The 20,351-nt window shown below is 41.7% G+C and overlaps 1 protein-coding gene across 1 annotated transcript in view; it reads left to right on the top strand.

The window, feature by feature from the left end:
- Positions 1 to 20,351, top strand: part of Myo10 (myosin X) — a 206,216-nt gene that overhangs the window by 94,527 nt on the left and 91,338 nt on the right. Inside the window, exons 4-9 of the mRNA XM_076857320.2 lie at positions 1,893 to 2,080; positions 12,686 to 12,820; positions 14,320 to 14,444; positions 15,287 to 15,300; positions 15,416 to 15,500; positions 16,269 to 16,372. Of these exons, the coding sequence (XP_076713435.2) occupies positions 1,893 to 2,080; positions 12,686 to 12,820; positions 14,320 to 14,444; positions 15,287 to 15,300; positions 15,416 to 15,500; positions 16,269 to 16,372 (651 nt within the window). The remainder of the gene's footprint in view (positions 1 to 1,892; positions 2,081 to 12,685; positions 12,821 to 14,319; positions 14,445 to 15,286; positions 15,301 to 15,415; positions 15,501 to 16,268; positions 16,373 to 20,351) is intronic.

Below are 20,351 nucleotides of genomic sequence, written 5' to 3'. Positions count from 1 at the left end.
TTTGATTTACTTCCTCCCTGTGTCAATTCTATAAGAAGAATTGCTATGGTAATATTATTTGTATTTGACTTTTTTGGGTTCAGATTATTTCCAAAATATGTTATAGACTGTCTTATATTTGAAAAAGTTATATAGAACATATAATTTTTTACTTGATGTTCCTGGAAGTTACTATGACTATAAATTACTACAAATTGTTATAATATGGTTCTCAGCATGTTCGGACTTTCTGTCTAGATTTTCTTCTTTTGTTGTTGTTGTTTTTTTTTTTTGTTGTTGTTGTTTTTGTTGTGTGTGTGTTTTTTTTTTTTTTTTTTTTTTGCTTTTTGCTCTATTGAATTGCTATACTTAATGAATGTGTTAAGAGAAGCCTCTGTAATTAGGTTGCTTGGATTCAAATATCATCTCTACCACTTACTGGCTCTGTGTCTGTGACTGCAAAATTTTCTCCCTATGCCTCAGTTTCTTCATTTGAAAAAATAAATGCCACCAACCTCATAGAGTATTTTGAATATTTAAGGGCTAGCCTCCCACCCCAACCCTGTGTGGTGTGCCAGGGCTGCCATAACATAGACCCACAGACTGGATGGCTTAAATAATTGATATTTATTTTCTTAAGAGTTCTGGAGGTCAGGACTTCAAGATCAAGGTGTCCGCAGGATTAATTTCCTGAAGCTTCCTTTCTTGGCTATGTTCTTGCTGCTGCATCTTTATGTGACCCTTCCTCCAAGTGCACGTCCCTGTGTCTCTGTATGTCCTAATTTCCTCTTATAAGGACACAGTCAGATTAGATTAGGAGCCCCTAATAGTCTATTTTTAAGTAATCTCCTTTTTAAAAGTTCTATCTTCAAATATAGTACCATTCTCAGGCACTGGGGTTGGAGCTTCAGCACATGAATTTGAGAGGGACACGGATGTGCCCCTAACACTCTATAGAGCCCTTAGCATGGTGCATTTGTTCCACAAAAGGTGGTGGTGGCAGTTTCAGGACTCTGCTTGCACCCACATTTGATTTTCTTCCTCCCTGTGTCTAGAAACCAGGTAACCAAACTGTCCTAGCATCTTGAGGAAGTACAAGTCTCTATGGAAGGGACCCTAGGTATTAAGCTTTAGTGACGTTATAGCTTCTGTTTAGTTAGTTTGAAATTTTTATTTAATTCCTGGCCTTGAGATTGTCCTAAAAAGGTGAGATTGGCAATTATCTAAGTTCCAGATAAGTTATTTGGCACTTTGTGATGTACTGTGGTTACTAGAAAAAGGCTTAGCATTTTCCCAACGGTCTTGTCACTTTTTAAAAGCTGTGGCTTCCCCATGACACAAAATTTGCCATTTTGACTATTTTAAGTGCATATCCACGTTGTTATGCTTCCAAATAACTACTGACACCTCCAGAACTTTTTCATCACCCTGGACAGAAGTCAGCACGCATTAAGTAACTCTGCTTGCCCCCTCTACCCCCACCCCACCCCCCTCTATTTTATTTTCTCCATCCCTTACCATTTTAACCCTCCTGTAGGGGCCACCCCAGGAGCAGCCAACTGGAACCAGCTTCCTTTGCTCCAGGGAAGGGATTAGGATTAGGGAGACCACCCAGGCAGGGGCTTGGCCTGGCTCCTCACCATCCTCCCCTCTTACTTACCTTTCTCTGAAAGCCCACTTTGAAATGACCCCACTCGTTTGTGCAGAAGGTCAAAATTTGTACCAGAAAGGGTGGGGGAAAGTTGATAGTGGGGAATAGGGGTCTCCTTTCACTGTAGTGCATACCAGTGGGTCGTGCTGGCGTGCGGATGTGGAACTGCTGTCAAACTTGCGGTGTTGGAGAGCAAGTCATCATCGGCCAAGGCTCCCTGGGTGTAACTCCTGCATCCCTGTCCCCATCCCTGTGCTTGCAGACCTACATTGGCTCCATCATCGCCTCGGTGAACCCCTACCAGCCGATCGCTGGCCTGTACGAGCACGCCACCATGGAGCAGTACAGCAGGCGCCACCTGGGCGAGCTCCCTCCGCACATCTTCGCCATCGCCAACGAGTGCTACCGATGCCTGTGGAAGCGCCACGACAACCAGTGCGTCCTTATCAGGTAACGTGCAAGGCTACTTCAGGCCGCCAGGGGGCGCGCGGGAGGAGACATGGGCTCTGGTCCTGGAGAAGGAGGGCATCACTAGGATTCACCCAGCTCACACCTGCTCTGAGACCTGGAGAAAGGCTTTTCTACCTGATTTTCTACCTGATTTCTCAGATTTTTTCTACCTGATTTCTCAGATGGAGCTTTCTGTTTTGAGTAGTTTCATGACTGCAGTTTTCAGAAAACATGCACTTAGAAGAGCTAACTTTGAAATCTTAAAAAAGCAGATGTACCATGTTGTTGGGCTCTTTGCTTAGAATTGCTCCTTTCACTTGTTCATTCTCATTTTCTCACTCCTTCACTCCCTGCCTGCAATTTGCCTTAATTGTTCTTTGGTTTGTTTCAGTTATGTGGCATGGTGCTGTCTGTTTAAGGAAATGCTGCATGGTTCTTCCAAATTTAATGTTTTATGTATGCTAGTCAAAATGCCTGTATCCTCAAAAAAGCTTTCTGTTTTCTCTAGTCTAATATGATAAAATTACTCCAGATAGAATGTCCCAAATTTAAGACTTAAAAAATCGGGTGCCTCTTATGTTTACCCCTGAATTATCTACAGAAATGGATTTAGTATGGATATGGCAAAAGAATGATGCAAGAACATGTTTATTTCAGTTTTTTTAGTAGTGAAAAAATGTACTTGTCATATCTATTTTAGACAACATCCAACTCATTTTGGAAAATAAAGAACTAGGAACCCCACCATCAAACCTTTATCACTAAGAACTGTCCAACAGTAGTAGAAAATATGTATTTTTTAAAAAAGATATTTTCTGGTTTTGCTGGGTATAATTGTGCATGATTGTAATCCAAGCATTTTGGGAGGTTGAGGCATGAGGATCTCAAGTTCGAGGCCATCCTGGGCAACTTAGCAAGACCCTGTCTCCAAATAAAATTAAAATGGGTTGAGGGTGTAAGTTAGTGCCCAGAATGTGTAAGACCCAAGATTCAGTCTCCAGTACTGAAAAGAAAAAAGAAAATTCTTAATTTCCATTATTAATTAATTCACATTGATCTCATCACATGTATTTAGTGATGTCCTCTTGCATCTTCTTGTTAATTATTTAAATTGGAATTGTGTTCTGGTTGTGATCAGCACACCCCTGGATGATTGCCAAAGCAGATGTGATGAATGTCAGTTGTAGTGAGGTTTCCATGGACTATCCAAGCATTTCATTCATTTGTCTGTCTGGGTGTTTATTCATGGAACATGAGCATTACTGAGGAGTGATGGTCTAATAACACTGCAAAAGTGAAAGATTTTGATATGTTTTAGGTGACTTCCCAGTTCCCACTTGTGGCACAGTAATTATTATTTTAAAAAGAAAGGAGTAGCTGGGCACAGTGGTGCCCACCTGTAATCCCAGCGGCTGAGGATCCTGAGGCAGGAGGATCACAAGTTCAGAGCCAGCCATAGCAACTTAATGAGGCACTAACCAACTAGTGAGATAGGGCTGGGGTGTGGCTCAATGAGATGTTTGCATTGGAGGAGGACAATAAGAAAACCATCCTGGCCCCCCACACTGATTTCCAATTAAATGGAAATAAGGCATAAGAAGACAGATGGAGAGCCATATGCCATCTTTAGAGTTCCAGCCAATTGGGCTTGCCAGCACTGTAGCCCAAAATTAGACCGACAGACAGACAGAAGCACCTGGTTGTGAATGGGTACAGCCAGGTAGCTGGTGGCCACAGTTGTAGTGAGAATCCAATTCCCAGAGGGTGAGGAACAGATCAAACAGGTGAGTGTGCTCAGCCTTTCTCCCTAGTCCTCCCACCAGGGAAGCCACACCTACTGCTGGGGGCGGCGTGGGGCAGGTGCGCCAGAGGAGCCTCTCCTCAAGATCCTCAAAACCCAGGCAAGGGAATGGAGAGTCCCCCTAACTGAAGGCACCTGAGACACGTTGACACTGTCCCCTATGGTATCTAATTGAAGGTGAGGAAGAAATAATTGGCTATTTTTTTGAAGGATTGTGGTGTGTTGGACACTGTGCCGGGAACTTTCCAGGTACCAGTGCATGGAACCCTTCTGACAGCTTTTGATGTGGGCCCTCTGTGTGATACCTCCAGGAGCCATTCAGAAAGCGACTTTCAGGGGAGTGTTTTTAAGGGTGGTTTTGACCTGTTGTCCTTGTGGTGATTTCCTGTGTTTCTAACAGATGGGCATTACACACATGGGAACAACTGTGCTCATTCCCTGTTACTATTAACAATGTGTGTGTGTGAGTTGTAGACGTTCATTTGACCCGATTTGTTGTTGATCAAAGTGAAGCCACTTTCTTACAATAGAAACAGCTTTTAAGAATAACATGCCTAATAATATGACTTGACTTATAGTTCAGTAGAAGCACTGTGTGCTTGTTTCTTAGATGACTATGTTAAAGTTTTGAAGTTAGAATTAAAGGTCATTATATCAGCATACAGTATATAATTTCATAAGATGAACAGAAAGAGAACCTAACCTGTTTTTAAGGATATCAAATTGTTAGTCCCACTTACATACCTAAGTATTTTCATGGATAATTGCTTGTATTTATTACTTTCAGTGGAAAAGAAAATGAGAGCATGACTAATATACCCTTGCTAGACAGGGCAGTTTAGGAAGAAAGTGAGAAATCAAATGAGATCATTGTGCACGTGTGTGTGTGTGTGTGTGTGTGTGTAAATAAAATAAAAAGAGGTTGACATTCCTATTCCAAAGACCATAGTATTTAAAAATTAAGGGGGTGGGAGTGGGAAATAAGTCCCAAACAGAAAGCTCTCATTTTGTAAGGCTGATGAGAAAAGAGTAACTGTATATCTAAATTAACTCAGGAAACAGACTTTAAGAATATAGTTCTCACTAAAATGTATTTTGATTTTTAACAGATCTTTCCAGCAGTTCTTTTTTTTTTTTTTTCTTTTCTTTTTAATTTGGGGGTGGGGGTGTGTGGAGCTGTGGAATTAAGAGAATAAAATTGAGTCTGAAAGTATAAATTGCTGGTTACAGGAGCCCATTAGTGTTCCTTGGGTGTGATCTGCCCTCTGGTGGATAAAATGTGTTACTACTTTCAAAAGATTCTCTTGATGCCTAGTGATGTTAAAATCAGAAAATATTTAATCCCTAGCCCAGAAATGAAAGAATGAATAAACAAATGAGTAAGAAGATAAGCCTCTTTGGAACTAGACAGGAGTTTATGGTCCAGTTTTCCATCCTGTGCACGTGGTACAGGCCTTCAGGCCTCCAGTCCACACTTATTCGTCTCATTTTTAAGACTGTCACCTCTCTTAACCTCTTCATTTTACTTTTGTGCACCCATTTAAGTGGAATCTTATGCTTTCATAATTTTAAATGTAAAAATAAAACAATACATACGAACTTAAAAACTCATTTGAAATTTTTTTTTCCTCATCTAATTAATAAGGTCAGCATTTGACCTTGGTTTATCTAGTACAGTTTTTCAGACATTGTGTTGGGCCATTAGGGTTTAGTTTATTATGGTCTTTTTATTATATATGACCTTTTACGATAACAGAGAAGTACAAAGACAAAATTACAGCCGGTTAACTTGCACATCACATTGGCACTTATTCATGAGTTGTGAATCAAGGCAGCCTCATTCTACAAAATAAATGAGAGATCCTGCTGGGATCTGACAGAGCAGAGGGTTTTGTAGGGTGGGAAACAGGGAAGAACTGTGGAGAAGGGACTGGGTGGTCAATATCAGGTTACCTTCTCATAGGGGTTGAAGCTGAGTAGATTTCCTTATTGCACTGATTCAGGTAGACTGGAGTCTCCTGTTTTCAGAAAAAATAAATAAATAAACTAGTCTGGAGCCTCAAAGCTTCAGTTTTGATTGTGAGGCAGTTAGCATAAGTGATTCCATTTTAGTTTGATCTGGTACTGAGGGCTAGTACAGGAGCCCAGCCTAAACAGTGGCTTCCCATTGTTTTTGTTTAACACTGAACAGGCCTGAGGCCTGTTTCTATTTGCAACGTGACACCCAGGAAAGGGTCTGGCAGAGGCCAGCTTTCAGCAGGATGAACAATCCAGAGTGACCATTGGTTTAGGATCTTCACTTTCTCTTCTTCTTCTTCTTCTTTTTTTTTTTTTTTTTTTTTTGGCTTATTGGGGGTGGAGTTCAGAATGTGAGAAATTTCTGCTTAACTGTGTCTTTTATATCCTGGAATGATAATTGAGTGTTTGGTCTTTTTCTGTTTCTAGAATTGATGGCTTTGGAATGCTGAAGAAAACTTAGGTCCTGGATTGGAAAGGCACCAAGCAGAGCAGGGCATGGGTCAGGGCTTGTGCTCCTGTAATTCTGCAGCAGGAAATGGGGTGGGAAAGGCAGTGAAAGGGAGCTGAAGTCCATCGAGAAGGCTCAGTTGTGTGTAATGCTCTAAGGAACCTTAGGGGCAGTGTGTGGGGAAGCTGAGGCTGGCAACTCAGTTTGTAAAGAGACTAGCTTTCAGCAGCAAACCCACGACTTGAACTTAACTCTCTCTGACATAAGAGAATCCTGCTGCTTGGTGTAGGGCCATGTCTTTAGGGTTTTGTTTCCTTTGCTAAGACTTTTAAACTTAATTCTTTAGACAGAAGAGCTGTTTCCAAAGTCTTCTAACAAGATAGGAAGTGATCTGATTTATATTTTGAGAAAATCACGTGGCTCAGGAATTTGATTCACAGGAAGAGAAATGTTTGGTTGTCAGATGCCAACAATAAGTAGGTGTAAGGTGTTTTAGTCAGCTTTTTCACTGCTGTGACTTAAATACCCAACCAGAACAACTTTAGAGGAGGACAAGTTTGTTTGGGGGCTCATGGTTTCAGGGGTCTTAGTCCATAGAAGGCCGTCTCCATTCCTCAGGGCTCAAGGTGAGGCAGAGCATCATGGTGGAAGAGTGTGGTGGAGGGAAGTGGCTCACATGATGATCAGGAATCAGAGACTCCATTTGCCAGATTCAAATATCTACCCCATAGCCACACCCCATGAACCACTCCCTCCAGCCACACCCCACCTGCCTCCAGTTACCACTCGGTTGATCCCATCAGGGATTTATTCACTGGTTAGGTTAAAGATATAGCCCGATCTTTTCTCCTCCAAACCTTGCATTGCCTCACATTTGAGCTTTTGGGGGACACCTCACATCTAAACTATAACATAAAAGTACAAAGAATATATTTTAGGTTTTGTGGTTAAGACCACCTCTGCTGCACTACTCAGCTCTGTGCTCACAGATGGGATGCAAACATGGTAAAGTGGACTGTGTACCAATAAAACTTTATGTGCAAAAACAGGCAGCAGGTCTGATTTGAGGGTCATCATTTGCTGACACTGCACTGAATCTAGGGAATACGGCATCACATCTGGGGCTAGGAGACTAGCCAGCCCACTGCACCCTGTGTGCTCTTTTCCTGCAGGTGTGTTCTGGATGCCTCCTGTCTGTTTCCTGAGGATGTTGCTCTGTCTTTGAGCCTCACTGCCTCTGATTCTTTGACCTTTCCTCCTCTGCTGGATCATTAGCATTATCACTCAAAACTTTCTCTCTCTCTCTCTCTCTCTCTCTCTCTCTCTCTCTCTCTCTCTCTCTCTCTCTCTTTGGTGGTGCTGGGGCCTTGTGCATGAGAGCAAGCACTCTACCAACTACCCAGCCCCCTCTCACTCAAAACTTTCTAGATGTCCCTTCTTGGGGACAGAAAGGTGTGTCTTTGATCCCACAGCCTCTTTAAGCCACCCACTTTCTGCAGCAAGCTGTCCCAGCTCTCCTGCATGGCTCTCCATCCTTCTGGATTTCTGGTTGGTTCTCTGGCCACTTTTCAGTTCCCTGTTCATTTTTCACCTTCTTTTCTTCTAAACTTCTTATGCTGCCCTTTCCTCCTGTGTCTGTGTGTCTCCCAAGACTAACCTATGTCCCCCGAGTTCCCTGAGTTCCAGACTTCTGCCTCCTAGGTATCATCACTGAGATGTTTTATGGGCACCTCAAGATGGTGTGTTGTAAACTCTTAAAAGTTTTCTTCAGAAACGTGCTCCTCGTCTTCTTTCTTCGCTTTCATCCTGCCCGTTCCAGAGTCTGAGACTGAAAAATCACTCTTCTTAATCTAAAAGTCATTCTTTTTTTTTCTTTGTGGTATTGGGGTCATTCCACCAATGAGCTAAATTTTTTTAAAAAATAAAATAAAAAATGTTTTGGACAGGGGCTTGCTAAATTGCTGAGGCTGTCCTTGAACTTGTGTCCTCTTGCCTCACCATCCCAAGTAGTTGGGATTGTGGATGTGCACCACCAACCCTATCCAGAAGTCATTCATTCTTGGGGCTGGGGCTGTACTGTAGCTCAGTGGTAGAGCACTTGCCTGCTATGTGTGAGGCACTGGGCTTGATCCTTAGCACCACATAAAAATAAACAAAGTAAAGACATACTGTTCATTTATAAGTGTAAAATCTTTTTTAAAAAAGTTATTCACTCTTTTCTTCTCCAACTTAAAGTAGAATTACATAAGTACAGTGCCTTAAGTGATCTTGAGTATAGCCTAAGTCTTCACAGATGTACAGTCATTACCAGCACCCAGAGTATCACACTAGCAGGCTCCCTGGGTCCCAGGGGTCATTAGCCATGTCTGTCAATTACTGAGCCATGTGGCTTTGGCCCCCCTGTTTCCTTTCTCATCTCCCTCCTGTCCATTTTCCACAGAGAAGTCAAAACCATTCTTTTGAGTCTTAAATCTGGCGATGCCACTGTCCTGCTTAGAGACACCTGGTGACTTTCCATTATGCCTATAAAAACTCAATAGTTTTAACATGGACCATGGAGCTTCTGGATTATATTTCTTTCTCTTTTTTATTTTCATTGTTATAGAATTTTGATGTGTTTTTATTTTTATATTTTGTTTTTGGTTTAATAACATACATACGATCATTTTTGTTGGAGCAGATAGACACATTTTTTGCTGAAGCCCATTTGTATTTACAGTCCTGTCGGCACCAAAGCAGAGGTCTATAATCATCATGGACTTATGAAGAATTAAAAAGAAGTAAGGACAGACAGGGAAAGAGGTGGGGGAGAGTTAGGTAAAAGTGTACTACTTGCAGAGTTCTGTTACTTTTTCATTAATGTCTGAGGACATCTGGCATATGTCTGTGTTTCAGCAATGTGCGAGTTATTCAATTTTTTTATTCTTGTTGATATAACACTTGCACATCCCCATGTGTGAGTAGTCACTATTTGTCTCCTGGTGCAATCTTTATTAGTCTTTTTTTTTTTTCATTACTATAGTAAAATTCCTGAGATAATCAACTTGTAGAGAGAAAAGGGGATTTTTGGCTTGTAGTTTTGAAGGTTCCAGTCTGTGATGGATTGGCCCTGTTGGTTTAGGTCTGTTGTGAAGCAGCACATCCTGGTGGGAATGTGTGATAGAACAAAACCTAATTCACCTAATGGATAAGATGCAAAAGAGAGAAGAAAGGGCCAGAGTTCCACAATCCCCTTTGGGAGCACACACTTTGAGAGGCCTGAGAACCTCCCAAAAGGCCCCACCTCTCAAAGGTTCCATGCCTTTCTTTATTTTTTTTTAATGTATTTTATGGGTTTTAGTTGTAGTTGGAAACAATGCCTTTATTTCTTTCTATGTGGTGCTGAGGATCGAACCCAGGGCCTCCCACATACTAGGTGAGCGCTCTACCCCTAAGCCACAACCCCAGCCCCGATTCCATGCCTTTCAATAACACCACCCTGCGGACCAACACATGGGCCTCTGGGGGACATTCACCATCTAAACAGTAGCACAGTCCTGTCTGAATTTTCTGAAGCTGCTTTTAAGGGCAATAGTTTTTCAACTTGGCTTCACAGAATCATCTGGAACGTTTTGTTTTGTTTTGCTTTTAAATGCTGACGGCTGACGTCTACCCTGCAGGACTGGATGAGGGATATGTTGCTGATGCTAATGTGAAGCCAAATTTGAGAAGCTCTGGTGCAGAGCACGCACACATCAGAGTTTTACTTTCATCTAATGTTTACTGATGCATCAAAAAGAAGTACTTAAAGATTCTTGAAGAAGAAGCGATGCAGTAAGGACAAGTCTAGCTGGAAATGGGCAGAGACAGATATCTGTGACCGTCAACCGCCAACTGTGTGGGTTCTTTTTGTGTATCATCTCTTCTTTAAGTGCATGTCTCTAACAGTGAGAGCTGATGACAGGGACAGTTCTTTTCTTTCCCTTGACCAAGTCTTTGTATGCTCTCTGGAGTTGTCTTTTGTCATGTTATGCGAGGTGGGCCAATCTCAGGGGAATGACACAGCCAGGGTTTCCTTGTTGCCACTGCTCTCAGTGAGTAGGGGAGGGACTTGACTCCTCTGCGTGTTTCTTTGTTTTGGAGATGTGCCACCCTGAGGGTGTCCAGATGGCAGGAAGGTGGAGAACCCAGGGGACCATGAGGGGGTTTGCAGGCACAGGTTTGGCAGTGGCATATGGCTCTCGCTCAGTCATTCAGTACCTCGTGTCCACTGGCCACGTTCAGCTCCAATGGCTGACTGACCGCCCTCACTTCAAGGGAGGTTGGAATGTCCCTCTCTGTGGCCTGAGGGATAAAGAAGTGGGTTTGGGGAATGACATTGTTTCTTCCTTACCTATTTTAACTGAAGGACTTATCCTCTAGTGTTCATTTTTAATAATTCAGTCGCCAACAGCTGCTAGGTAGGCATACATTCTTTGAAATGTGGAGAGTTATTTAAATGCTTCCTTGAAACTTTCTCTCTCAGCGTGTGTTATATGCTCAGTGCACTATGGCCGAATGCCTTCCTTGGGCCCAGCACCGGGCTGAGCTCTACCAGGTATGTGGAGATGCAAGCTCAGCCCTGTGCCCGGAAGATTCCAGCTGCTGATAAAGGAAACCCACCCAAAGCTGGCCCTAACTTCCACGGGTCTTTGATTATCTCAAATAACCCGGGGTGGGACAGTTTCAAGGTTGGGGTTCAGCCATTCCCATTGGGCTCCTCTCTGCTTTTCTTGGCTTTTGCTTTATATGATCTCAAGGTAGGTGTGGATTCTCAGGTATTTGTTGTCTGCAAGAAGGGGACGTTTTTGCTTGGTCATTCTTGGGTGTGTACATACCTTGCCAGGAGCCCTGGGCACCCGCAACATGATGTCTCTGAGGTGGGAATCATGGCGCTCTCTCATGCCCAATGTGCTGGGCCTGGACCAGCAGAGTCCCCAAGGGCCCATGGTGCCCCATCTAGCTCCCTAGTGTTGTCTCTGAGTCATTTCCTCTCTTTTATTACATGTGCTTACTCATCCACCACATTTTCAGTAATGCTTCTCTCTCCTGATAACACCCCAGGTCTTAGCAGGCATTCCACCAGATCTTTAGGACACAGAGGAGCTCTTCTGTGAAGCCTGCCTCTGAGCACTAATCAACCTGTGGCCTTGCAAGGTGTTTGTCCAGCTGTGCTCCTGATTATCCTTTTGGTTTACTTTCCTTATAAGTTCAGCTTCTTTGCCTCTCCTGTTCTCCCCACAGCATCAAGCATGGCGCCTTAGACAAAATCTTTTGGGCTTCTCCTTCCAAATCCGTCTCATCTCCGCACTTCCTTCTGCACCTCCTGTCACATTACTTGTATCCTGGACCTGACCACCACACCCCGGGTAATAGCAGCAGCCTGTCTCCCTGAGAGAGCTTTCAGCCCTTCTAGCAATTTCCTTCCAGGACTGTGCTCTCTGCAGTACCCTTGACGGGTCAGTCTCACCCTCCTGCTCCTGCCTGTGCCTCTGTACCAAGTCAGTCTTAACCATCTTTCTGTGCTGCCTCTGGTGTGGCCCAGCTGCCCCGAGCAGTCCCATGTCCTGTGAGAGTCCGTCCACGCTTGTCTGGCTACTGTACTTCACTCGCGTTATCATTACCCGGAATCCTTCCCCTTTCCTCAGTGCCTGCCTCATGATTGCCAGTCTTCTGAGGCATGTCTCAGACCTCCTTTGCTTCTCTCCATGGCACCCTCTGTCCAAGTTGCTTTGCTTTGTTCACTTTCCTGAACCGTCACTAACACTAGGTCTCCCAGGGGCTTCTGGGCAGACAGACCTGTTATTCTGTTCTGACTCACTCTGAGGATGAAGTGATTAAGTGTGGGTCGTTTGTGTACCTTCAGGTTCATTCCTCGTCTTCTCCAAAAAAATTGACTAATGATTTCACATTCATTCACTTGCTTGAAGCTTGAAATGTGCTTATTCATTTAATATGTATGAACCCACTGCTCTGTTGAGGTGTTTGGAATACTGCAAAACAAAGCTAGATCCCATCTCCTGCAGGACTTCCCTGCCATGAGAGCACCATCCATTTTTGGACATTTACTTAATAAAAGGCAGTACTGTTCACCCGAGTGCTAAAAGAGGCCTGTGTAGGACTGAAGATGGGGCAGCCGGCAGGAGAAGGAACCTTTGCCTCCCTTTAACTCAGCTCTTCTGCAGAGGAATTTTTCGAAATCTCCCTTTTCCCACTTTTTAGCAGTTGTTCTGTTGAGGAATTATGTGCCATTGACCACACTGGTTGTTTAAAACAGTACATACACTGAGAAGCACAAATTCTGCATTTTGTCTTTCAGTGGTGAAAGTGGGGCAGGGAAAACCGAAAGCACTAAATTGATCCTCAAGTTTCTCTCGGTCATCAGTCAACAGTCTTTGGAATTGTCCTTAAAGGAGAAGACATCCTGTGTTGAACAAGCTATTCTTGAAAGCAGGTATTTCTTTTATCCATTTTCTTGTTTCCAACTAATAGGATTTGCTTTTCTCAGCATGGAATAGTTTAGATCACCTGGTCGAGTTTCTCTTTTTCTTGCCTTCTCTTTTACAATTCCTTAAAAACCGGTCTTGACACACGTAGCACCTTCTAATGGCCCCAGGAGCGACTCCTTCACTCTGGGAAGATGCTCCTGACCCTTCCCTGATGTGGCTGGAGGAGCAGCCTCCTCCCTCCCTAGGAGGCTTTCCAACTTCTGAAGGACCTGGGCCAGATGGGCGCTAGCTGGTCTGGCAGCTATGGAGGAGAATCAAGTCAGCTGGCTTTGGAGAGCACTTGTTATCAGTGGGAGCTAAACCTCCAGCCCTGTGTCACAGGGCCCAGTGTGCAGAGGAGCAAGGAGGGATCTGTCCAGCATTCCGCCATGGGGAAGCTCAGAGTGAGCAGAATGGCATTTGGGCAGCCTCTGCTGGGACAGATTAGTGACACACATTTCATAACAGGAAGTTTCACAATTTTGAAAGGGGGCTATGTGCCAAGTATCATCTGAATTGTTATTGAAGATAGGTAATTGCCTGGTATCTGATTTGTGCCTTAGAAGATATTAGAACTCGTAGGGGAGGGGGAATTGCAGAGCCTGTTTTTTAGAGAGTTGTCCAGGAGTCAGCAGACTACAAGTGATATATCATGGAACCTTTTTTTTTTTTTTTTTTAAGCAAACCCTTCATTTCTTTCAATTGTAATAAAGTATACATAACCAAATTTTAAAAATTCTATCAACTTTTCCTTGTATAGCTCAGTAGTTATAAGTGCTTTCACATCATTGTGCAAACATCTCCACCCTCTATCTCCAGAACTTCTGTTTTCTCCTGCAGCCCTTTTTGCAAATAGTTTTGTTGGAACCCAGCCATGCTCAACTGTATCGTGTCTGGCTGCTTTCAAGCTACAGTGGCAGAGCTGAGTAGTTGTCACAGGGGCCACATGGTCTGCAAACCCTAAAACAAGTACTGTCTCGTCCTTTACAGAAGAAGTCGCCAACCCGTGGCCTAGCCTGACTCCATTTTACAGTGGCAGAAGATTCAAAATATTAAATGGTTTGCCCGCAGGACATAAAACAAATGGATGACATTTTCAGGACTGGAACCTTTTCAGCTTTTAGAATTTGAGGGCAGGCTTTTTCTTGCAACCCCTGACTTGTGTTTATAAACTGAGGCCAGTTTGTACAGGGATGAGCTGTTGTGGTCTTAGCCTGGTCTCATGCTTTGCCAGCATAACTAGCTGTAGATTCTTGCTCTTATTCAAAATGGATGTGCAGGATGAACCCATTTCAGCAAGTGTTTGAAAAGTCTGCCTATTCTGAAAATAAACACAGCCACTCTGGGTCCTTTTGGTTGCAGATTTTTTTCTTCGTTTGTATATTTTGACATTTGTGAGAAATGCTTTTGCTGTTTGTAAATCTGCCCTAATTAATAACCATCTACTGTTCCCATTCCTTCACAGCCCCATCATGGAAGCTTTCGGCAATGCAAAAACAGTGTACAACAACAACTCCAGTCGCTTTGGGAAGTTCGTTCAGCTGAACATCTGTCAGAAGGGAAATATTCAGGGCGGGAGAATTGTAGATTGTATCCTGTTTCATTTACTTTTTGTCTATAGCATGTAACTGTTGTCAGTGAAAATTGTTCTGATTTATCCCAAAGCCCCAAAAGGAACATGAAATGGATCTTACTCTGGCTCTACCTTTTATTTCCATTTTTTTTGTTGTTGTTGTTTTGTTTTTTGGTGTCAGAAATTGAGCGCAGAGAAACTTAACCACTGAGCCACATCCTCTGCCCCTTTGTATTATTTATTTATTTATCTGGTTAATTATTTATTTATTTGGGGGGATACCGGGAATTGAACTCAGGGACACTCAACCGCTGAGCCATGTCTCCAGCCCTCTTTTGTATTTGATTTAAAGACAGGGTCTCATGAGTTGCTTAGTGCCTCACTTTTGCTGAGGCTGGCTTTGAACTCGTGATCCTCCTGTCTTAGCTTCCTGAGCCACTGGGATTATAGGCATGTGCCACTGTGCCTGGCTGGGCCCCACTACTGAAAGGTTCCACAGATTTCCCACCTGCCAGTACCTCCACACTGGAGATCAAGCTTTCAGCATGTGAACCTTTGGAGGATGCTCTCAAAACTATATCTAAACCCATAAAAAAAAATAATTATCAAACATCAGATATTTGTTTTAAATCATTTCATCAAATAGTTTGGGACATGATGAAGTATCAGGTGTCAGGCGTAGAATTCAGTTGACATGAAGTAGTCTGGGCTTTGCTTGTTTTTTGGCACTGCAAGTTTCAACCTCAGAGGAATAGGGAACTGTAATTAATCAGGTAACAAAGAACAGAAAATTGAGAACTAATGTAATGTGTGACATCTTTGTTTTATTCCTTGACTTGCCATTGCTTCTCACATGAAGATTTATTAGAAAAAGTGAGTACATGCTTGAATTCATATTTTTTCCACAGTAGCAATTTTCAGAAATTCTTAGTTTGTGTGAATTAAGCAGAGGAAACGTCTCTGAATATAAATTGGTTTCTCTCCGCAGAATCGAGTAGTAAGGCAAAATCCTGGGGAAAGAAATTATCACATATTCTATGCGCTGCTGGCAGGGCTGGAACATGCAGAGAGAGGTAGGAGGGAAGGGGCAACACCGGATGACCTGGGTCAGAGACTCCTTCTCCACTTGGGACATTCACTCGTCAGGAGTAAATGACGAGCTCTCTGTCCTCTGTCTGGATGCTGTCCACATCCATCCATGGCCATGGAATGGGATTAATGTTCCGTTGATCAATAATTTGGGTCAATTAATGAGTTATAATTTGGACATGTCATGTCTAGAGGGTACCAAAAAGATGCCCAGTTCATTGTAGGGCAAAATAATATCTAGAAGGGATGATCAATAGAGCGATCTTGAATTTTTGTTTGTTTGGGAGTCTTGGAACATTTTTAATTTTAAGGATATTTATGAAAAATATACTATGATAGCTGGTTTTACTTTTTAACCAAAGCCAAATAAAAGTAATTTCTAAACATTTGACTGTTAAGAGAAAAAATAAAACTCTCGTCAGTTTTTTTTTTCCTCCTATCCCATTTGGTATGATTAAACTTTTTCTATTTTCCCTAAATTATGATTACAAGGAAACTTAATGATCCATTATTAGGGGACTGTTAGGGACATAGGATTATGTGTGTACTGTAGTTTTAAAAATCATAGAATGCAATCTCCAGCACAAAAAAGAAAGACAATAAAACAACAACACCCCCCCCCAAAAAAAAAAAACATACACACACACACACACACACACACACACACAAAATCACAATGTGAACTCTTTTGAATTTTGTCTTACCCTGGCCAACTGAGTATTGATGCTATATTTTTCTTTTTCTTTCTGTAGAAGAATTTTATTTATCTGTGCCAGAAAACTACCATTACTTGAATCAGTCTGGATGTATAGAAGACAAGACAATCAGTGACCAGGAATCCTTTAAGGAAGTCATTGTAAGCATTTTTTAAAATTATTTTCTCTATTAACGAATGACAGATTTCATTTTCTGTTTCAAAACATTTTTTTCTTTAATAGAAATAATTACACTTGGAAGGATGCATGAGAATTCAGGTATTTTCTTCTTATACTAAGTAGTGAGGAAGACTGTCCCCAGATTGGAAGGGAATTCAAGGAATCCTCTTTCTTTAGAAGGTGATGAGTCTATCAGTTAAGACCCAGGGGTGGCTTACTTGGAATCGCCTATGCAGAATGCCTACCCTCCACTGAGCAAAAACAAGAAAGTTCTAGGCTTTGCATTAGCACAAAGAGGTCCTTAGTTTTAGCTTACAAGTCAGATTTCTTTTGAAAAACAGCTTCCGTACTAAAAACAAATCCCTCAGCTCTTGGACCCAATGACCTGTGTGATATCATTCATTTCCTGGAGCCTAAATGTGACGGCCATTTCTGATTACATGAAGAGTGGGCATCTTAAGACTGGCATGCCATGGTCTCTAGCAGTTCTTACACATCACAGGGGCATTTAAGAAACCTGGTCATCTAGTACTATTAACAGCCTACCTGACCGAGCATGGCCATTGGAGATTGTGGTATTGTGAGCCCACTTTGGACCAGGGCCCTTACTAGAACCATGGGATGCAGTGCATCTGGGATTGATTCATGATCGTTATCATCATCATCATCATAAATGCAGCTGACAGGAATCAAGCACAGTTGGTTCTCTGGATCCACGTGTTTCCTCTCATCAGATTCAACTAACCTTGGAACAAAAATATTTTTTTTAAAAAAGTGTCTATACTGGGGGCTGGAACTGTGGCTCACTTGCCTGGCATATATGAGGCACTGGGTTTGAGTCTTGCACCACATATAAATAAATAAATAAAAGATCTACCAACAATTAATAAACTATTTAAAATAAAAAGTGTCTGTACTGAACATATACAGATTTTTTTCTTGTCATTTTTCCCTAGACAGTACAGTATAACAGCTACTTATGTCCATTGTATTAGGTGTTACAAGTAATTCAGAGATGATTTAAAGTGTACGAGAGGATGTACAGAGGTTATATGCAAATACTGTGTCATTATGTATAAGGGATTTGAGCATTCTGGGATTCTAACTTCTGTAGGTGATTCTGGAACCAGTCCCCTATGGATATCAAGGGGCAACTACTTATTATAAGGAGTGGAGTGATATCTGTCCTCTTAATAACCCTATCAGGTCATTGGAATAGTTGTCTGTGTTCTGAGTCTCAGAGAGGTTGGTGACCAGCCTACCTTGATGCAGTGTGTGGTGGAACCAGTATCCAAACACTTTTTACTTTTAGTACTGGGGATTGAACCTAGGGGCACTTAACCACTGAGCCACATCCCAGCCCCTTTTAATATTTCATTTAGAGACAGGGTCTCACTGAGTTGCTTAGGGCCTCACTAAATTGCTGAGGCTGGCTTCCAACTCACCATCCTCCGCCTCAGCCTCCTGAGTTGCTGGGATTACAGGTGTGCGCCACTACACCCAGCTTCCAAACACTTAACCGAAAATCCCAGACTCCAAACTGTCAGACATGGTCCACCTGCTTTTAATGCACCTCAGATTTGTCTCTTTAGGTTGTTGTTAAAAGACCAGCAATTCTCTATTCCATATCCCATTTTAGTCTCATGGATTGTATAACGATGCCTTGTGCAATAGAATCCAAGTATTTTTAAAGTGGTCAAAAATCATACATCATCTCTCCATATCTAATGGTATATCCTTACGTTGAAAATGAAGTTTCAAGACAGGGTAAGCTCAAATATGATTGTCTTCCTCTTTCCTACCTTTTAAAGATGTCACCATTTCTAATTCAGAGTGATGTCTTCCATTTCTAATTCAGAGTGATTTTTATCACTAGTTCCCCCCCCACCCCCTGCCCGCTGTGGTACTGAGAGTAGAACCGGGGGCCTCACACATGCTAGGCAAGTGTTCTATTCCTGAGCTACACCCTCAGTCTTTTACTATCCCTTTCTTAACCTCTTAGTGGTTTCCTGTGGACAGCACCATTTGCAGTGTGTTCACCAAGAGGCATGGGAATCGGCCCTACAAACCGGGCCTTATGAACTGTTTTTCTAAGTAATGTCAGCCTCTGTATTTCTGGGCCTCACATACAAAGATTCAGCCAGCCCCAAGTAGAAAATATGTTTTAAAACAACAAAATGATTGCATCTGTATTGAATATTTACAGGCTTTTTCCCTTGGTATTATTTCTTAAACAATATAGTATAGCAACAATTTACAAAACATTTACATTGTTTTAGGTATTATAAGTGACGTAAAGATGATTTAAAGTACACAGGACATTGTATGTAGGTTATGTGGAAATACTGTGCCATTTTTTTTTTTTTTATGAGGGATTTGAGCATTCCTGGATTTTGGTATCTGAGGGGTCTTCTGGAACCAGTCCCCCACAAATGCCAAGGGATGGCTGTATTTTTATTTATTTGTCTCAACTTTATCTTGGTCTCGTAGATTCTTCTTACTCCTCAAAACTTCTTCCTTCATCTGCTACTATCTCTGTTGAAAAGATCACTTGTCAGAATAAGAATTCATTTTCAATGAGTAGGGCAAAAAAGGCTGTCTTGTGAATTTTTTCCTTTTGTTTCTTTCATCAAGCTGAAGAACAATAATGTTGATCACAGGCTGTTGTACCTAGAGACAGACAAGACTCTTAAATATCCCAGTCTGGTTTCCCTGCAGTCCCATGCTCCATGAGCTGGCTGGCCACTAGGGTGTACTTGGCATGGAGGGATTCCCTGGCCCTGGGAGGGCCCTGAGAAATTCCCCTGGTGTAACTACACTCTCTTCCTCTGGGGGCACCATTTTCCCACTCAGAACTGTGTGTGCTTCTTATTAGCTATAGTTAACCTTGGGATCCAGGTTTCTTTTCAGCGATTGCTAGCTTTTATTGCTAAAGCAAAATCAAAGGTTTTGGCATTTAAAATTCAATCTTATGACCAGAGGTTATATCTTCTAGAAAGGATATTGACCTAATGAATATACCTAACAAATTTATTCTAGTTAGACACCCAGTTTATAGAATATATTTATAGATCCTTAAACATTAATTTATAAATATTTTTTAGTGTTAGCTCACCAGTAGTATCAATGAAAACTTAGCTGACGTTCATTAAGTCACATCTGAGACATTTTTGCTATTATTATTTAACCTCGTTCTGGAATTTCAAAATGGAAGGAGGGAGGGAAAGAAGAAAAAAACATACATCATGTGTCAATCTGTGCACAATGAGGGTCTGTCATCTTAAACCTATGGTAAGCAAAAATTGGGAAATAATAGTTTAAGTAATTCATGTATTCATAAAATGAGATTCCCTTATACCAAGTAAAACATCAGTTCAGGTATATTTAATTATATGGAAAACTTTGCCTATTGTATAAGAAGTGAGGAGGGTAGGAGGTAGCTCTCTATAGATTATATATATTCATATATATATTATTTATATGAATTAATGTATACAAAGCAGTATATATGTATATTTCATATCATATACATATAGCAATTGTATGTGCAGAAAAAAGATTAGAACAAAAATGTATACCAAGATGTTATATGGCAAAATTCTAGGATTTTATTTTATTCTGCATCATTTTCTGTATATGTTTTCAATAAACATATTGACTTTTTTTTTCTTTCTGGTAATGGGGATTTAACTCAGAGGTACATTACCACTGAACTACAACTCTAGCCCTTTTTATTTTTAATTTTTTTAGATTTTGAGTTAGGGTTGCTGATGGCCTCACTAAGTTAGTGATGCTGAACTTGAACTTGAGTTCCTCCTGCCTCAGGCTGCCAGGTTGCTGGGATTATAGTACACCGCTGTGCCCTACAAGAACATATTAACTTTTTAATAATTATTATATGATAATTTTCCTAATATCATAATTTCTGTCATGAAGTCAATGCCTCTGCAGCCATAGGTT

The sequence above is a fragment of the Callospermophilus lateralis genome, chromosome 5 (assembly GCF_048772815.1).
Source record: "Callospermophilus lateralis isolate mCalLat2 chromosome 5, mCalLat2.hap1, whole genome shotgun sequence".
Taxonomy (NCBI): domain Eukaryota; kingdom Metazoa; phylum Chordata; class Mammalia; order Rodentia; family Sciuridae; genus Callospermophilus; species Callospermophilus lateralis.
The sequence above is the reverse complement of the archived record's forward strand: the minus strand, read 5'-3'. Positions and strand labels throughout refer to the sequence as shown.